Source organism: Sparus aurata, chromosome 12 (assembly GCF_900880675.1).
Source record: "Sparus aurata chromosome 12, fSpaAur1.1, whole genome shotgun sequence".
NCBI classification, from domain to species: Eukaryota; Metazoa; Chordata; class Actinopteri; order Spariformes; family Sparidae; genus Sparus; species Sparus aurata.
In genome coordinates, this window is record NC_044198.1 from 29,342,098 (window position 1) to 29,361,430 (window position 19,333).

Here is a 19,333-nt window from a genome sequence, read left to right on the forward strand (position 1 = left end):
CTGACAGTCAGCCTGCCGGGTCAGAGACAAAGAACCAGAACAGAACAAGAGAATCAATTCAGATCTCGTGTTCTCTGAATACGACCGTCTGAGTCAGCAGCTCAGCGACACACTCCAACATGTCGTCAGGTGTCATGATGTTCCTGTACTGCAGCTCTGCTTCCCCCTCACACACAGTAAAGTTCTGACAGCACCGTCAGTCACTCCTCCTCTGCTCTGTTGGTTTCTTCAGACTAAAGAAAGAAAAAGAAAGCCTCCTTACAAACTCTCTGTCACCCTGTGATTGGCTGATGGCTGTGTCGGGGAGTGTTTGTGTGTGAGGAGGTGAAGAAACAAGAAGAACAGCAGAGAACAAGTTGTTCTACAGGTTCAGAATAAAGACGAGCGGCAGCTGAAGCGCTCACCTGACTCAGACTGTGAGTGGACACACGACCCGTCTGTTCAGGTTTCTGTTCAACCGGTGAATCTGTGAGGCTCCGCCCACAATTACATCAGGGGAGGGGGGGGGGACACACACACTAGGTGTGTCTGACAGGAAGCCACAACACACCCTGCACCTGTCGAGGAACTTTGATCTGACGACAGCAGCTAAAGGTCACAGAGAGAAACGCTCAGCGATCCCCTCCACTGTTTCTATACATCAGAATCATCACTTCCTCTTCTTCTCCTCTTCTTTATTCTTTCACGAGAAAAAAGATTTATTTTTCTGTGAAGTGAAAAAAATCACCTGAACAAAAAAATGAGGGGAACTTCAATAAACTTTAACGATCGTCCTGCAATCATCCAGTTCTCCCGTCATAAACACCGGGTCAGAACACTTCTCCTCTCTGTTTACATCACAGTGAGAACCGTCAGCTGCATTAGACTGTGAATACACATTATCATTATTAATAATAAATACTTATCTTCAGCACACACACACACACACACACACACACACAACACACACCACACACACACACACACTCTGTGGTGTTTCAGGCCTGATCCGGCTCTGCTGGACCAGACACCCGCCTTGCAGTTTTAAACTCTGAGGCCTCGACATGTTTCATCATGAACAGATGAAACCTGACACGTCGTCACTTCATCTGCTGATCGATCATCTCTTCACTGATTGTCTGTCAGTTGTGATGTCATCAGGCTTGACAGCGGATTCAGTGTCTCAGCTCTGATTCTCTGATCTGATCTCAGTTTCACAGTTCAGTAAAGAGTGACGTTGTGATCCACACTGACGTCCTCACACATCCTGAACCTGCAGCTGTGACATGAACACATCGAAGATAAGAAATAATAAATATCTGATCAGGATCAGCTCGGGCAGGTTTGACAGCCAGAAATAATCCGCTTTTTAAAACATGAAACATGATCGTGGGGCCCTGGACTGTGATTGTCCTGGACCGTGGGGCCCTGGACTGTGATGTCCTGGACCGTGGGGCCCTGGACTGTGATGTCCTGGACGTGGGGCCTGGACTGTGATGTCCTGGACCGTGGGGCCCTGGACTGTGAGTCCTGGACTGTGAGGCCCTGGACCGTGGGGCCCTGGACTGTGATGTCCTGGACCGCGGGCCCTGGACCGTGGGGCCCTGGACTGTGAGGTCCTGGACCGTGGGGCCCTGGACTGTGATGTCCTGGACCGTGTGGGGCCCTGGACTGTGAGGCCCTGGACCGTCGGGCACTGGACCGTGGGGCCCTGGACTGTGATGTCCTGGACCGTGGGGCCCTGGACTGTGATGTCCTGGACCGTGGGGCCCTGGACCGTGGGGCCCTGGACCGTGAGGCCCTGGACCGTGGGGCCCTGGACCGTGGGGCCCTGGACCGTGAGGCCCTGGACCGTGAGGCCCTGGACCGTGAGGCCCTGGACCGTGGGGCCCTGGACCGTGAGGCCCTGGACCGTGGGGCCCTGGACTGTGGGGCCCTGGACCGTGAGGACCTGGACCGTGGGGCCCTGGACTATGAGGCCCTGGACTGTGGGGCCTTGGACTGTGGGGCCCTGGACCGTGGCACCTGGTTCCATGAGCACATGAGACTGCGGGGGCCCCCCCAGTGTCTGATGGGGACTCAGCTGACGTTGGCGCTGAACACCAACAGATGGAGCAGCAGGTCGGGCCTCGCTGGCCTGCAGCTCTGGATTATTTCACCCCCCAGCGGGTGTTTGAAGCGGCTCTTAAGTGGCCCTACTTAATGATGTGGACTACAGAGTCCAGCAGGAGGGATTACAGGCTGCTGTCCAGATCAAAGCCCCGCCCTCCACACAAACTGTCTGAGACACTGATCAGAACCTCCAGACAATCTGTCACGATACCGGATCAATATCTGTCAGTTTTATTGATCAGGATCAAACTGAAGCTCTCCCTCAGCTGAGACTGACAGAACATCTGCTCAGATTAACAAACAGCAGCGGGCTCTGTGGACAGAACTGGGCCTGTTAACAGAACCAACCCGAGGATCCATTCACATGTTTACAGTGTGAAACTACACACTCACACACCACAACCCTGATGACGTCACACCTCCAACAGCCAGGTGCCTTCATAATAAACACAACCGTCCGGCTGTTCCTGAGTCTGATGTAAACTCCACAGGTCTGATAGGCTCCTCCCACCGAGCCTGTCCGCAGGTGAAGCGGCTCCTGCACCTTCCCGCTCACTGTCGTGTTGAACTCCATTCAAAAATATGTCACTTTAAAGCGCAGCGTCGCTTCTGACACCGATTCTACACACGACACACCCCAGGTGTTCTGCTCGGTCTCCTCACTCATTCGGCTCGTGTTCGGCCCAGAACACAGTCACAGTTGTGACAGTATTTACATTTTCGGTCAGTACCACTGTTGTACCGGTCGGCACCGAGCGCACATGAACAGGTGACACAGCTCTCAGAGTTTCGTTACAACAACATGGAGTTTGGTTCATGTCGGACAGAAAGGGTGTATCACACACACACACACACACACACACACACACACACACACACACACTCTGTGTTCGTTAAAATAACGATTTGTTTAAACGGAGATTCTGAACGGAGTTTTAAACCCGGCTGATCGGACACCTGTAGATGAGACACCTGTCCGTGTATAAGCGTGACGTCGGGCAGTTTTCCAGGTAAAAGGCTCACCTTTGTGTACAGCTCGTTCACAGACATGGTTCGGCTCGACTTCCCTCCTGAACCAACTAACTACGACGGTCGGGTCGGGTCAGGTCCGGTCGTTGTTCCCATCAAGAGTCCATTAAAATCCTTCAATCCGGAAGTTTGTTCATGTACAGCAGGTGAGCGGCGGACAGCTCCCAGTCCGCATGTCTCCGGTCCGGACAGGTGCAGGTTCGGTCCGCGTGCTCCGTGCTGAGCGGCTCCCGGTACCGGCAGGTGTGTGTGGTGAGTTGTTCAGTGATTGGACGGAAAGAAACGACGTGAAATGATCCGTGAATCCAGCGACAAACACACAGGAACTACTCCTGACGACACTGTGTGATCTCTGTACACACACACACACACGCACACACACCAACTGGATCATCAGGGCACTGCAACACACACCGCAGGTTGTCAACATGAGGGTCGGGACCCCACAGAGGTCCCCGGATCGAGCTGAGGGGTCCATCAGGATTCAGGAGGAGAGTTTTAATTTTCTTCACTGAATAACAAATAAAATGAAGATGAGATGACGTCACAGAGATTCTGTTCATTTGTGATGATTGAATCAAAGTGATTGATTGCAACTCATAAGATGTTCAAAAGGTTTAATATAAACTTTGTTAGATTAATGTGGAGCTGAACATCACGGTGAAAAGCATCATGGGACATTTAATGTCACAGACAGACGGATTCAGTGTTTTCTGTTCATGTATATTGGTTTTGAATATTGATTATCAGTCTCTCTGTGATCGGTATCAACCTTGAACAAAACAGTATCATCAACCCCTCACTGTGATGTCATGCTGTGATGTCATAGGTCAGTTGCATTATGGGTCAGAACCAACATGGCTGCAGAGGACAACACAGCTCTAACAAAACTCCACTGTGCACATGGGCCAGGAGACGCTGAGTTCATGTTTGACATTAAAAATGTTCTGCTGCACTGACCGGATCAGCACCGAGGTTCTGTTTGTTCTGAACCTTCACATCTCTGCTGAGACAACAGAGAGTCTGCCTGATGTGAAGCTGCTGCATCCTCATCTTTACAGCCGTGTTATCGTCTGACTTCATGCCAATAAAAGCACGCGGTCACACTGTGATGACATCATCACGGATCACATGTTCAATCAACATCCACAACAGATCAATACAGACAGGTGATCACAACAGACACCAGGTGACGATCAGAGGAAGTCTGTAGTGCACACGCTCTGTTACCCGCACGCTGCAGAAGATCCGGGTAATTTATACCCAGAAAGTTCTGTTTTTTGAATGAACATGGTGCCACCTCCAACACTGGGTCCAGATGTGATGTACTGTCCAGAGTGTGCACCCCGTCTGAAGGTGGAGCACGAGCTCGACCGCAAGGCGAGGGTGTAAATAACCTGCAACTCTGTTTGACTGTGAAGCTCCAGAACTGTTCTGAGGACTACAACACTTCTCCTGACATCAGTCCACTTAGAAATCCTGTAAGAAGTCTCTCCTCACATGAGCAGAACCTGCCTGAGAAACTTCATGTTTTAAAGCTTTCTTCAGTATCACAGTGATCCAGTGACGGTCGTCTGTATGTCTACAGGTACAACGCTTACAGCTAATTCTGCAAAGATTTAATCTAGTTTTTGAGTTTATTTTTGTGTTCAGGGTTAGACTTCACAACTTCACCTGACTTTCCATCTGCCTGATATCAGGAGATGATGACTGTATTTAGGTTTTGGGTGAACTGCTCCTTTACTGATCCTCTGTTGGACCTGAAGAACAAGGTCCTCCGAGGAGAGAAATCTTATCAGCGATGTTGTGTAATGTGGACAAGAATATACTGATAGTGTGTGTGAGTGTGTGTGTGTGTGTGTGTGTGTGTGTGTGTGTGTGTGTGTGTGTGTGTGTGGACATTAACCCACACACCTCTGTCGGCCCTGTCAGAACTCTCACATATAAAGAAACGGACCTTACCTGGGAGTAGGGGTAGTAATCACTGGTCATCCTGTTGGTGAGTTCTGGATCCTGTGTCGGGTCAGTGGTTCCGTCCAGAGACGTTCATTCTGTTCCTTGGATCACCTGACTGACTGTGGGAAGCAGCTCGTCTCAGACCTGTCTGAGCATTAACTTTGATTCTTACACGAGCTAATGAGTCCACTCCCAAACCACTCCCTCTGCAGGTATGAGGTGTTAACCTGCTGATGACTCTGACAGGACGCCGGTCCGCCCAGAACAGCTTTTATCTTCCTGCCACAAGCATGAAGGAAGCACAACAAAGAGGTCAGCAGAGCGCTGCAACTGTGTCTCACTGTGAAGCTCCAGAACTGTTCTGTTAACTATGAGAACTGCTCCTTTAAATCTGGTTCAGTGTCTCCTGTGTGAACATGGAACCAGCTGTGTTACTGTTGTCTGTCTTTTATAAATCAAACATTTATTTTACTGATTTGTTGATGTAAATAATCAGCCTTAATTATGACTCATCACTTTAAACATCTGGGCAGTTAATTATCAGTTCATCACAGCTGACACAGAGAAAAAGAGAAAATACTCAAGTCAAGTCAAAGTAGCTCAAACTGAGGTGCAGTACTCGAGTAAATGCTCTGAGTTACTCAGCAGAGGGCTCGTGTGTGGATCAGCCCGTCTGCATCACCTGTGAGCTGAAACAAACACTGACTCACCTTGTTTCTTCCTGGATTATGGTTCTTTCACAATAAAAGCCCCAGACTTGATGCAACATGGATCTCCTCGCTCACCTTCAGTAAATACTGCATTACCCAACACAACACCTGCCCTCCAGCTACAGGTACCAGGTGCATGTAGTGAGGATGTTCCCCTCTGGAGCCACTGGTAGAACTGATCCTCTGACTTTCATGGAGCGCCACCATCAGGTCAGCATGTGTCCAACGCTTCAGTTATCAGTTGATGTCAGCATGCTAACATGCTAATCTGAGATGGTGTTAAACATTAGCATGTTAGCACATGCTGCTGCTGGTTAATGAGACAGAAATAAGTGAAGGAGACTCCTGAAACCTGAAAGTCTGGTCACAAGTAAAGATACTGAGAGTTTTTTCTGGGTAGTTTTATTTTGATTGAAAGGATTAAAGACAAATCTCACAGCATGAACAGAATTTATTATTTAGATTTCCTTTTTTACAGGAACATCAGAGTGAAGTGTCGATTAAAGTATTTGACTTTCATGTGCAGGCTGACTATGTGCTGCGGACTGTGGAGGCGGACTTGGATCCCTCTGCTCGTCTGAATGGATGTGGGGCGGTGGTGTGAGATGTGGGTCTGGACAGGATCTCGTCTTTCTTCTGGTTGTACAGCTCCTGCTGGATCAGACCCTGCTGATACTCCCTGTCAGCCTCAGCTCTCTGCTCGCACCGAAGCTGCTGCTGCTGCCTCATCTGAGCCTTCAGGTCGGCTTCATACGCCTTACGGGTCTGCTTCTGACTGCAAAGACCAACAGAGACCAGAAGCAGAGACCAGTTCAGGTCCAACAGAGACCAGTTCAGAAACAGAAACAAGTTCAGGACCAACAGAGACCAGTTCAGGACCAACAGAGACCAGTCCAGGTCCAACAGAGACCAGTTCAGAAACAGAAACAAGTTCAGGTCCAACAGAGACCAGTTCAGAAACAGAAACAAGTTCAGGACCAACACAGACCAGTTCAGGACCAACAGAGACCAGTCCAGGTCCAACAGAGACCAGTTCAGAAACAGAAACAAGTTCAGGTCCAACAGAGACCAGTTCAGAAACAGAAACAAGTTCAGGACCAACAGAGACCAGTTCAGGACCAACAGAGACCCGTTCAGGACCCGGCAGTGTGCATCCTGGTTGATTGCTAACGTACCGTCTTTTCTCCTCCTCGTCCATCAGCTTCATCTCCTCCATCGCTCTGGCCAGCTCGTCTCTCTCTTTTGACAGCTCCTCTTGTTTCTGCTGGTTCATGTCCACTGCAGGACCAGAGGACACGGGACGTTTATCAGGGAAAATGTTCAGCGGTAGATTAATCCACATTGTGAATGAAATGCTCAGTTTTCTCACGTTTGTGTTGAATCTGCAGACTTCGAGCCTCCATCACTTCCTTCATCAGTCGGTTTCTGGCCTCGCGCTGCAGTCGACTCCGCTCCTCCCGCTTAGTCAGCACCTCCTTCAGTTTCTCCTCGATCAGCTGCTCCGTCTCCTTCTCCTCCTCCTTCTGCCTCTGCAGCTCATCAGCCAGATACTGCCGGTACCTCTGCTGCTCCTCACGCAGCTCAGCCTGAGACACACAGAGCTCAGAAGTTAGCTTCAACTGTAACCGAGTCATCCCTCAGAAACAACCAGAATTTGAAGTAGGATCCAAAACTAAACAGGGCGGCTCCAACCGCTAACTGCTGCTCACTCTACACTTTGCTGTAGCTAATAGCTGCTGTTAGCAAGCGGCTCACAGTAGTCAGCCTCAGATCACAAGTGGAGTCACCACAGGTGGAGTCAGCACAGGTGAGAGGGCTCAGCAGCCTCTCAGTGAAGATGTGATGTCAGTGTGAAGACAGAGGACACAGTACAGAGGTGATTTACAGTACAGAGGTGATTTACAGTTTGAGTCCAGTTTGACTTAACGAGGAGATGAAGCTTGCCTGAGTTCAGTCAGAGAATACAGGACTTTTCTGTGTAACAGAGTATTTCCTGTCAGTACTTTTAGTGAATAAAGAGTATTCATAAATTTTTTACATTTACATTTACATTTAAGGGTATTAAGCAGATGCTTTTGTCCAAAGCGACTTACATAAATACATTCATACACTTATAGCGGTGGCTGCCATCCTGCCATCACACTGTGGAGCTGAGCAGTAAAGTGTGTTCACCTTCCTCTGGGCAGCTTCCTGTTTCTCATCAGTGTCCTGTCGCAGCAGCTGCTGCAGGATGTTCATGTCTCGCTGCAGCTCGTCCTGCTGCTCTCTGGCCAGACGCTTCATCTTCAGCCGTAAACCTCGATCCAGCAGCCGCCGTCTGCTCTGCTGATCCTCCAGCTTCTGCTGCTGCTCGCGCTGCTTCTGCAGCCGCTGCACCTCCTGCTGCTGCAGCTGGACCACCGAGAGGTCCAGAGGGTCAGGTCCAACAGAGGAGAACAGAACAGTACTTCATGTTGAACCATGACTCCTGATTCTACAGTACGGTCTGTGTATTTACTGTATGTACTGTATATATACTATAAGTATATGTGTGTGTGTGTGTGTGTGTGTGTGTGTGCAGACCATGAGCTCCGCCTCCTCGTCTCTCAGCTGTCTCTGCTTCTGTCTCTGCTGCTCAGCTTCCTCCATCTGTCTCCTGATGACTTCCAGCTGCTGCATGTCTCTCTGCTGCTGTCTCTGCACTCTCTGCTCCTCTCTCTCCTCTTTGGCTCGTCGGTCGGCCTCCCACAGCTCGTCGAACACCTTCTCCTCGCGCTGCCTCTGCTCCTCCTGCTCCTGCCGGCTCCTCACCTGAGCGGCTCGCTCTGAGCACACCTGCTGCTCTCTGCGTCGGCTCTGGATGGTGCGCAGCTCCTCACACCGCTCCCTGACGACACACACGATCACCTGGTGAGGTATGCTCTCTAACGATGAGCAGAGACTCTTACAGTGAAGATCTGCAGGTGTGCTCACCTGAAGATCTGGTCCAGCTTCTCTGAGACCAGCTGCTGTCTGTCTCTCTCTCTCCTCTCTCTCAGAGTCTTAGCTCGCTCTCTCATCTTCGCCTGTTTCTCCACCGATGTCTCCATCTTCTCCTCCATCTCCTGCAGGAACTGCTGCTCCTCCACCTCCAGCAGCACACGCAGCCTGAGACATGTGGAGACAGAAAGGATGAGACAGACAGGTGGAGACAGACAGGTGGAGACAGACAGGATGAAACAGACAGGTGGAGACAGAAAGGATGAGACAGACAGGTGGAGACAGACAGGTGGAGACAGACAGGATGAGGCAGACAGGATGAGACAGACAGGTGGAGTCAGACAGGATGAGACAGACAGGTGGAGACAGACAGGATGAGGCAGACAGGATGAGACAGACAGGTGGAGACAGACAGGATGAGACAGACAGGTGGAGACAGACAGGATGAGACAGACAGGATGAGACAGACAGGTGGAGACAGACAGGATGAGACAGACAGGATGAGACAGACAGGTGGAGACAGACAGGTGGAGACAGACAGGATGAGGCAGACAGGATGAGACAGACAGGTGGAGACAGACAGGTGGAGTCAGACAGGATGAGACAGACAAGATGAGACAGACAGGTGGAGACAGCAGGATGAGACAGACAGGTGGAGTCAGACAGGTGGAGTCAGACAGGCGGAGACAGCAGGATGAGACAGACGGGTGGAGACAGACAAGATGAGACAGACGGGAGGAGACAGACAGGTGGAGTCAGACAGGTGGAGACAGCAGGATGAGACAGACAGGTGGAGACAGACAAGATGAGACAGACAGGTGGAGACAGCAGGATGAGACAGACAGGTGGAGTCAGACAGGATGAGACAGACAGGATGAGACAGACAGGTGGAGACAGAAAGGATGAGACAGACAGGTGGAGACAGACAGGTGGAGAAAGACAGGATGAGACAGACAGGTGGAGACAAAGGATGAGACAGACAGGTGGAGACAGACAGGTGGAGACAGACAGGATGAGGCAGACAGGATGAGACAGACAGGTGGAGTCAGACAGGATGAGACAGACAGGTGGAGACAGACAGGATGAGGCAGACAGGATGAGACAGACAGGTGGCGACAGACAGGATGAGACAGACAGGTGGAGACAGACAGGATGAGACAGACAGGATGAGACAGACAGGTGGAGACAGACAGGATGAGGCAGACAGGATGAGACAGACAGGTGGAGACAGACAGGTGGAGTCAGACAGGATGAGACAGACAAGATGAGACAGACAGGTGGAGACAGACAGGTGGAGACAGCAGGATGAGACAGACAGGTGGAGTCAGACAGGTGGAGTCAGACAGGCGGAGACAGCAGGATGAGACAGACGGGTGGAGACAGACAAGATGAGACAGACGGGAGGAGACAGACAGGTGGAGTCAGACAGGTGGAGACAGCAGGATGAGACAGACAGGTGGAGACAGACAAGATGAGACAGACAGGTGGAGACAGACAGGTGGAGACAGCAGGATGAGACAGACAGGTGGAGTCAGCAGGATGAGACAGACAGGAGGAGACAGACAGGTGGAGACAGCAGGATGAGACAGACAGGATGAGACAGACAGGTGGAGACAGACAGGTGGAGACAGCAGGATGAGACAGACAGGTGGAGACAGACAGGATGAGACAGACAGGATGAGACAGACAGGTGGAGACAGACAGGTGGAGACAGACAGGATGAGACAGACAGGTGGAGACAGACAGGTGAAGTCAGACAGGTGGAGACAGACAGGAGGAGACAGACAGGTGGAGACAGACAGGATGAGACAGACAGGATGAGGCAGACAGGTGGAGACAGACAGGTGGAGACAGACAGGAGGAGACAGACAGGTGGAGACAGACAGGATGAGGCAGACAGGTGGAGACAGACAGGTGAAGTCAGACAGGTGGAGACAGACAGGAGGAGACAGACAGGTGGAGACAGACAGGATGAGACAGACAGGATGAGGCAGACAGTATGAGACAGACAGGAGGAGACAGACAGGTGGAGACAGACAGGATGAGACAGACAGGATGAGGCAGACAGGTGGAGACAGACAGGTGGAGACAGACAGGTGGAGACAGACAGGTAGAGACAGACAGGATTAGGCAGTATTTATCTCTGAGATGCAGTAGAAGTATGACGTTATCTGAGAGGGAAGGACTCTGTAAAGTACTCGAGTAACTGTGAGTGATGAGCCAGACGGACCTGTCTCTCCTCTTTTGGACCTGGACCTCCTGCTGTTTCAGAACAGTTTGGACTTGTCTCTTGATGGTTCCTCTCAGGAAATGATTGTCTGAACTCTTCAGCCACGTCGTCTTCCTGTCGCATTTCTGCTGAATCCTGCTGAACTCCAGAACTTTGTCTCGGGCCGCGTCCTCTTTCTGTCTGTCCAGGATCAGATGGTCCACCGGCCTCGAAGCCGGAGCTTTTGCTATCTGTTAGACACAGAACACGTTTATTAATGACTCGGGTCTCAGACTGTGTGTGTGTGTGTGTGTGTGTGTGTTGAGGTCTAAATAAATATAAAGTTCCTCAACTTCAAACTTATTTTGTTATTTGTTAAAGAAATTGATTATTGTATCCATGTTGGACGTTTGTCTCGCGGTCAGATGTGTAAAAACGTTCTCAGATGAAGAAGACGAGCGAACAGAACACACCTGTAGTCACATGACTCCACACCTTCATCACAGATCAATTATGTTATTAATAATGAGTCTACATTTGGTCCAAAGGTTATGAAATCATACATGTATGTATCTGAGTAAACTTTAAATGAATGAATGATGAAGGATTAAATCATTTGCTGTCATACCTCATCATGTGTTTCAGGTTTATTTTAATTAGTTTATAATTTCTTGTTAAGTCTGTGTTCCTGTTTAAACACGTCTCCATGTAAAATGAGCTGCAGTCTAAATGAGTTACATCAGCTAGTTATTAAATGAACACAGCTGTGAGATGAATAATATTCACTCAAAGAAAACATAAAACAAAGAAACGGCTCACCTGACATCATGTGTCGTTAAACACTGAGTCACTGTGTAACATGAACCAACATGCAACAGACAACATGTTTCTGCACAAAGACAGAAAGACGTTCATGTAGAACATCTGCTGAATGAACAAGAAGGTCCAAATAATGCAGAATGAGTCAGAGACAGAGTTTCACAGAGTTTATAAAGTGTCTCCAACTCAACAACTTACTAAACTGACACATTTGTTAAGGGAGTCTGGGGACTTTCTCCACGGGGACAAAGAAGTAGCCTATATTGTTACTGTTTAGTGTCTTTGTAACATGTGACATGTTTAGATCAATAACATGTTTCTTCTTTCATAAATGGAGTGTAAATAGTGAAATCAGTGTAAACAGTGTGTTCAAACAGCTGATCAATGTTGGCAGGTAAGACTTTAGCACTTTAGACACAGAAGCAGACAGGCTGGTACAGACATGCTGCCACAAACTGACACTTTTTACAAGGAGACAAACAACTTCAGCTGAACGATTTAATGCTGAATTTACAACAAGGACACAATGACTTACAATCTGTCACACACACAGTTTCATAATGTTTATAAAGCTTTACGCTACACAACAACTCCTAAAATTAGCTGATTTGTTAATGGAGTCTGGTGAAATTGTGGTTAATAGTTCGGCTTCATGTATTAAACTTTATGCTGAATTTACCAGAAGGAGACGATGATTTAATATTTGTCAGAGACAGAGTTTAACAACGTCTGTTGAGTTTCTCCTCATGGAACAACTCTCTAAATTGAGTGATTTCTAAAGGGAGTCTGGTTCCTCTCTGACGGGACAGACGGGCTCTGAGTGACCGTGTGTCGGTGACTCACCACGGCCACTGAATGAGGCGTCGGTCCGGTGAACTCCCGACATCTTCTCCTTCTTTGACCCAGCAGCATTTTAAACTGTCTGATGAAGATGATGATGAAGATGATCAGTAGTATCGATCAGTCCGTGCGGTCCGTCAACATTACACAGAGGCGTTCAGTTACCATGGTAACCACAAACATGAAACACAACAGCGCCCCTGCTGGTGGAGGCCCCGCCCCTCGCTTACCTCCACCAATCACAGAGGAGAGAGAAACTAAGCAGTGACCAGGTTTGTTTTCAACTTTATGGATTCAAACTTTTTTGTTATCATTTTCATGTTTTTACACTTGACAGACCACCTGTTGTTGTGATGATCAGCTGCTCCTTTTTGTTGTTTTTTTCAATGAAAGTCTTTATTTAACGTTTGTAAAAGTACAGACAATCAGAGTGAAGATAAAAACAGGCACTGAGTGATAAAGAGGTGTTACAAAAACAATAAAAAAAAATATCTGAATATAAAAATAATATATGTAAATAAAATAAAATAAATTGAATATATATAAGGCACTTCTTATTTTGGGGTAAGTGAAAATGACTAAGTATAATAGTGTGCGCTCACTTTTCTTGTTTGGCATCAATTTCAAGGTATCTATATAAAAAATAAACTCATTTGTGAAGACATTAAAGTTTGGGAGGGACTTGGAAAATGTACTCTTGTGGATGTGGAATTTGTTTGATTAAAATCATGAGGTTTATTGTGGAGCAAATTGATTTGTCATTATATTCAAATTTTGAAATAATATCTTTGGGTCTAATTGTTATGTACTGTTTAGTTTTATTGTAGATAAACTTTTCCATGTCCCTCCATATTATAGATGACAACGGGCAAATACAAAACAAATGCAAAATTGTCTCTGACTCATCTCCACAAAAAGTGCACATTTCATCCATTTCAGCAAACCTAGAAATTGATTTGTTACAAGGGTAAATATTATGTACATTTTTAAAATGAACTTCTCTAATCTTATTCGAAATACAGAATTGAGAGGGACACAACCATGCCTTACGCCAGTTTATATCAACCAACTGCCAATCCCAAAAAAACTTTCCTCTGGGTGAAAACTTATTATGTCTCTGAAATACTTTCCTTAGATGTTTGTTTGTACATTTTCTATCCATTATGTCAACCCCATCAACCTTTAGAGAAGGTCTCTGAACATTAATATTTTGGTAACTTAAGTGACATTTTATCAGGAACAGTCTGTACAACAGAAACAAACTCTCTATATTTCCCTGGAAAGGATTAAGCTTTCAGGAAGTCTTGATAGCTGTAAAGATTTCCATTATCGTCAAACAAGGCCGTCACAAATATTATGTCCCTCTTAATCCAGCTCTCATTATATACACTTTTGTTGTTAATAGTAATATGACTGAATATGACATGATTGTTCCAAAGCAATTCTTTGTGTGGATAAAAGTTGTGAACATAACACAATTTCCAAGAGCGTAAAGCCTGTTGATAAAACTTTGAGAGTTTCAGTGGTAATTTAGAAACTGTGAAGTTGCAGCCCGTTAGAAACCTTAAGCCTCCTACTTTTTTGAATATATTGTGTGGAATAAACCTCCATAGAGACTCTGGTAGTTCCAAACATTTCTTAAGCCATTTAAATTAAAGGTAGAAAAAAAAAAGAATTTCCAAACCTCCTTCTGCTCTCTCTAAACTAAGAATGTCTTTCTTGAGATGGTGGTGTCTATTTTTCCAAACAAAATTAACAAATAAACTATTGATTTCTCTACAGATCAGCTGCTCCTGAACAATCACATGCTGCTCAGTTTATATCATCACTCTGCAGCGCCACCTGCTGGATGGATGGAGTTCATCCACCTGCTCCTCCTGCAGAACAAACACTTTATCATATCTGTCATATCAATAAAATAAACAATTAAATGGCAAATTACAGTTAATAAAACTTTAGTTTATATTTATTTCACTGTTAATAAGCAATTAAACGCTTTTATTTATAAATCATTTATTAGCAGATGTTTATTGAGAAGATTAGTTGATTTGTATGAATACTTTATAGATATTAATAAATACTGTGTAGCTGGTTCATAAAAGTCATCTGGACGCCTTCAGAGAGTCAACCTTCTGTATCTCTTCCAGCTCTCCTCAGATACTCAACAATCTTCAGGAGTTCTTTCACTTTTCTCCCTCGTCCCTTCAGTCCTGTTAGTGGATTTATCTCTACTAGGGTCGACTGATGTGGTTGTTCAGGGCCAACACTGATATTTAGACATCAAGCAGACTGAAAACTGATGACTGAGACTGATTTACATTTACAGTAAAAATCCAAATAAAACTTGTGTCCAAACAACCAGTGATGAAATAAACCCCAGTATAATTTATTCCCATTCTGTTTTTTAGTAAAATGTCCTTGTGACATCACTCAGAGACGACGCTGCATCAAACTCTTCTATTAATTTGATCTACATCAGGCACAATAAACACTGATACAGCTGATAGTTTATGTAACCCAGTGCCGGCCCTGAGTAATTTGGTGCCCTAGGCAAGATCTTAGCCGGTGCCCTCTTGCATCGCAGTCAATTTCACAATGAATTTTCATACACTCACAGAATTCAGTTCAATTCAATTCAAACTTTATGTGAGTGTTGAACACAGAAACTGCATGTATGTATTCAAGATTGTATTCCTTTTAAGTTAAAAATATCACACCAAATAAAAACTGAAGAAATAAACAAATGATAAAAATACAATATAAATAAGGCATTGTGCAAACATATCATCTGTCAGCCTCAGAGTGCCGTCTCTCTCTTATCTATTGTCAGCTGCTTTGCAGAACAACCTTCAGCTCCTTCCATGTAGCCATGTGGGTATTGTGCTCCTGGCTGTCCTCATGAACCTTCAGCAAGTGACTTGCATTTTTACAGTCCTTCCTTATTAAGTCTGTGTTCTTTTGGAGGAAACATTTAGCAGCAGAAGCAGTGCAAGCTATCATTTCTGTTTGAGTACATCAGCCAGCTTCTTTAGATTTTTTCAGCATTGACTAAGACTCTGTTACAAAAGTCATGTTGACACTATTCCATCTTTGTTTTCGGGAAATGTGTAACTGCTTTTTTATTTGAAATGGTCCTCTGTGAACTAACTCTCACTTTGTCAGTTAAAAGAGATGTCCAGTTAGCAGGTCTGTTGGTGCCTTTAGTCCTGATGCTGTGTCACTCTGCTGTGCTGAGGTAGAGGACAGGAGCACCTGATGCTGTGTCACTCTGCTGTGCTGAGGTAGAGGACAGGAGCACCTGATGCTGTGTCTCTCTGCTGTGCTGAGGTAGAGGACAGGAGCACCTGATGCTGTGTCACTCTGCTGTGTTGAGGTAGAGGACAGGAGCACCTGATGCTGTGTCACTCTGCTGTGCTGAGGTAGAGGACAGGAGCACCTGATGCTGTGTCACTCTGCTGTGCTGAGGTAGAGGACAGGAGCACCTGATGCTGTGTCACTCTGCTGTGCTGAGGTAGAGGACAGGAGCACCTGATGCTGTGTCTCTCTGCTGTGCTGAGGTAGAGGACAGGAGCACCTGATGCTGTGTCTCTCTGCTGTGCTGAGGTAGAGGACAGGAGCACCTGATGCTGTGTCTCTCTGCTGTGCTGAGGTAGAGGACAGGAGCACCTGATGCTGTGTCTCTCTGCTGTGCTGAGGTAGAGGACAGGAGCACCTGATGCTGTGTCTCTCTGCTGTGCTGAGGTAGAGGACAGGAGCACCTGATGCTGTGCTGAGGTAGAGGACAGGAGCACCTGATGCTGTGTCTCTCTGCTGTGCTGAGGTAGAGGACAGGAGCACCTGATGCTGTGTCTCTCTGCTGTGCTGAGGTAGAGGACAGGAGCACCTGATGCTGTGTCTCTCTGCTGTGCTGAGGTAGAGGACAGGAGCACCTGATGCTGTGTCTCTCTGCTGTGCTGAGGTAGAGGACAGGAGCACCTGATGCTGTGTCACTGTGCTGAGGTAGAGGACAGGAGCACCTGATGCTGTGTCACTCTGCTGTGCTGAGGTAGAGGACAGGAGCACCTGATGCTGTGTCTCTCTGCTGTGCTGAGGTAGAGGACAGGAGCACCTGATGCTGTGTCTCTCTGCTGTGCTGAGGTAGAGGACAGGAGCACCTGATGCTGTGTCTCTCTGCTGTGCTGAGGTAGAGGACAGGAGCACCTGATGCTGTGTCACTCTGCTGTGCTGAGGTAGAGGACAGGAGCACCTGATGCTGTGTCTCTCTGCTGTGCTGAGGTAGAGGACAGGAGCACCTGATGCTGTGTCTCTCTGCTGTGCTGAGGTAGAGGAAAGGAGCACCTGATGCTGTGTCTCTCTGCTGTGCTGAGGTAGAGGACAGGAGCACCTGATGCTGTGTCTCTCTGCTGTGCTGAGGTAGAGGACAGGAGCACCTGATGCTGTGTCTCTCTGCTGTGCTGAGGTAGAGGACAGGAGCACCTGATGCTGTGTCTCTCTGCTGTGCTGAGGTAGAGGACAGGAGCACCTGATGCTGTGTCACTCTGCTGTGCTGAGGTAGAGGACAGGAGCACCTGATGCTGTGTCTCTCTGCTGTGCTGAGGTAGAGGACAGGAGCACCTGATGCTGTGTCAGTCTGTCACTCGGTGAAATATGTTAAAAGTGCATCTGAAGAGAGAAGAGAAGTACATGTGACCAGTGGACGTTACATTTTAATTAAAAAACAAACAAACAGATGCTTGATGTGTGCCATACATAAGACTAATATAGACTAATAATGAAAATGTGATGAAATTCTTTCAACTTTATTGTCATTACAAAACATTTCAGCCTAACCACAGTGGCAGTGCAGTGTATATATTTTGCCTATGAATGATATGGGAAAGCTGAGGTGTGGAATATAGTCATGTTCACTATATACTTTTGTGGGAATTTTGGGGGGATTTGTTAAACTATGTATTTTTTTAAAGTTTATTGTACAAGGAGTCAGAAAATCAATGTTTGCATTTGCCCAGATGTCTATGTGGCGGCCATTTTGAATTTTTAAAAATGGTCGCCGTGAAACTTTAATTTGTAATATCTCGGCTTCTAAATAAGCTGGAATGTTGATTTTAACTGCTAAACCCACATCAGGGAATCCAATTATGCTAGTTACAAAGCTACAAAATGTTAGCCTATTAACCCATAGATGCATAAGTGGGTCAAAAATTACCCCGGTGTGATTGTTTTCTTGTAATATCATTGAAATGAAAAGTTGTTTACATTTAATATTCCATGTTCCTCAAAAAACATGTTTTTTTTTAATCATCCCATTGAAATACACTGAACAAGAATATAAATGCAACACTTTTGATTTTGCTCCCATTTTTCATGAGCTGAACTCAAAGATCTAAACCTTTTTCTATATACACAAAAGAACCATTTCTCTCAAATACTGTTCAGAAATCTGTCTAAAACTGTGTTAGTGAGCGCTTCTCCTTTGCCGAGATAATCCATCCCACCTCACAGGTGTGGCATATCAAGATGATTAGACAGCATGAATATTGCACAGGTGTGCCTCAGGCTGCCCACAATACAAGGCCACTCTGAAATGTGCAGTTTTGCTTTATTGGGGGGGTCAGAAAACCAGTCAGTATCTGATGTGACCACCATTTGCCTCACATCTCCTTCACATAGAGTTGATCAGGTTGTTGATTGTGGCCTGTGGAATGTTGCTCCACTCCTCTTCAATGGCTGTGCCAAGTTGCTGGATATTGGCAGGAACTGGAACACGCTGTCGTATGCGTATTGTATACGTGTCGTATCCAGAGCATCCCAAACATGCTCAATGGGTGACATGTCCGGTGAGTATGCTGGCCATGCAAGAACTGGGATGTTTTCAGCTTCCATGAATTGTGTTCAGATCCTTGCAACATGGGGCTGTTATCATGCTGCAACATGAGGTGGTTGTGGATGAATGGCACAACAATGGGCCTCAGGATCGCATCACGGTATCTCTGTGCATTTAAAATGGCATCAATAAAATGCACCTGTGTTTGTTGTCCATAACATACGCCAACATCCACAACGTTGACATCAGCAAACCACTCACCCACTCGAGTCTGCCATCTGCTCTGAACAGTGAAAACCGTGATTCATCCCTGAAGAGAACACCTCTCCAACATGCCAGATGCCATCGAATGTGAGCATTTACCCACTCAAGTCGGTTACGACGACGAACTGCAGTCAGGTCGAGACCCCGTGAGGACGACGAGCATGAAGATGAGCTTCCTTGAGACGGTTTCTGACAGTTTGTGCAGATAATTCTTTGGTTATGCAGACCGATTGTTGCAGCAGCTGTCCGGGTGGCTGGTCTCATATGATCTTGGAGGATCCACATGCTGGATGTGGAGGTCCTGGGCTGGTGTGGTTATACATAGTCTGCGGTTGTGAGGCCGGTTGGATGTCGTGGCAAATTGTCAGAAACGCCTTTGGAGACGGCTTATGGTAGAGCAGTGAACATTCAATTCACAGGCAACAGCTCTGGTGGACATTCCTGCAGTCAGCATGCCAATTGCACGCTCCCTCAAAAGTTGCGACATCTGTGGCATTGTGCTGTGTGATAAAACTGCACATTTCAGAGTGGCCTTTTATTGTAGCCAGCGTAAGGCCTTGTCCACACGAACCAAAACGATAATTTTTTCCTCCTTCTTTCCTTGGTATCGTTTCAAGAATATTTGTGTCCAGA

At 46.8% G+C, this 19,333-nt stretch overlaps 1 protein-coding gene across 1 annotated transcript; it reads right to left on the reverse strand.

Moving 5' to 3' along the window:
* Positions 1 to 6,219: 6,219 nt before the first annotated feature.
* Positions 6,220 to 12,790, reverse strand: LOC115592680 (cilia- and flagella-associated protein 53-like). Its single transcript, XM_030435722.1, has 8 exons — positions 12,616 to 12,790; positions 10,975 to 11,204; positions 8,739 to 8,912; positions 8,349 to 8,652; positions 7,959 to 8,177; positions 7,156 to 7,372; positions 6,962 to 7,064; positions 6,220 to 6,561 (listed from the first exon to the last, which is right to left on the reverse strand). The coding sequence occupies exons 1-8, from the start codon at positions 12,682 to 12,684 to the stop codon at positions 6,318 to 6,320; spliced, it is 1,560 nt and encodes a 519-aa protein (XP_030291582.1). The 5' UTR covers positions 12,685 to 12,790; the 3' UTR covers positions 6,220 to 6,317.
* Between the last annotated feature and the right edge of the window lie 6,543 nt (positions 12,791 to 19,333).

Excerpts from the sequence above, each read along its gene's own strand:
- LOC115592680 (XM_030435722.1), bottom strand. The coding sequence starts at position 12,684 with ATGCTGCTGGGTCAAAGAAGGAGAAGATGTCGGGAGTTCACCGGACCG. Across the intron at positions 8,178-8,348 it reads ACGAGGAGGCGGAGCTCATG|CTGCAGCAGCAGGAGGTGCA; the intron begins GTCTGCACACAC and ends TCGGTGGTCCAG. Across the intron at positions 6,562-6,961 it reads GACGAGGAGGAGAAAAGACG|TCAGAAGCAGACCCGTAAGG; the intron begins GTACGTTAGCAA and ends TGGTCTTTGCAG.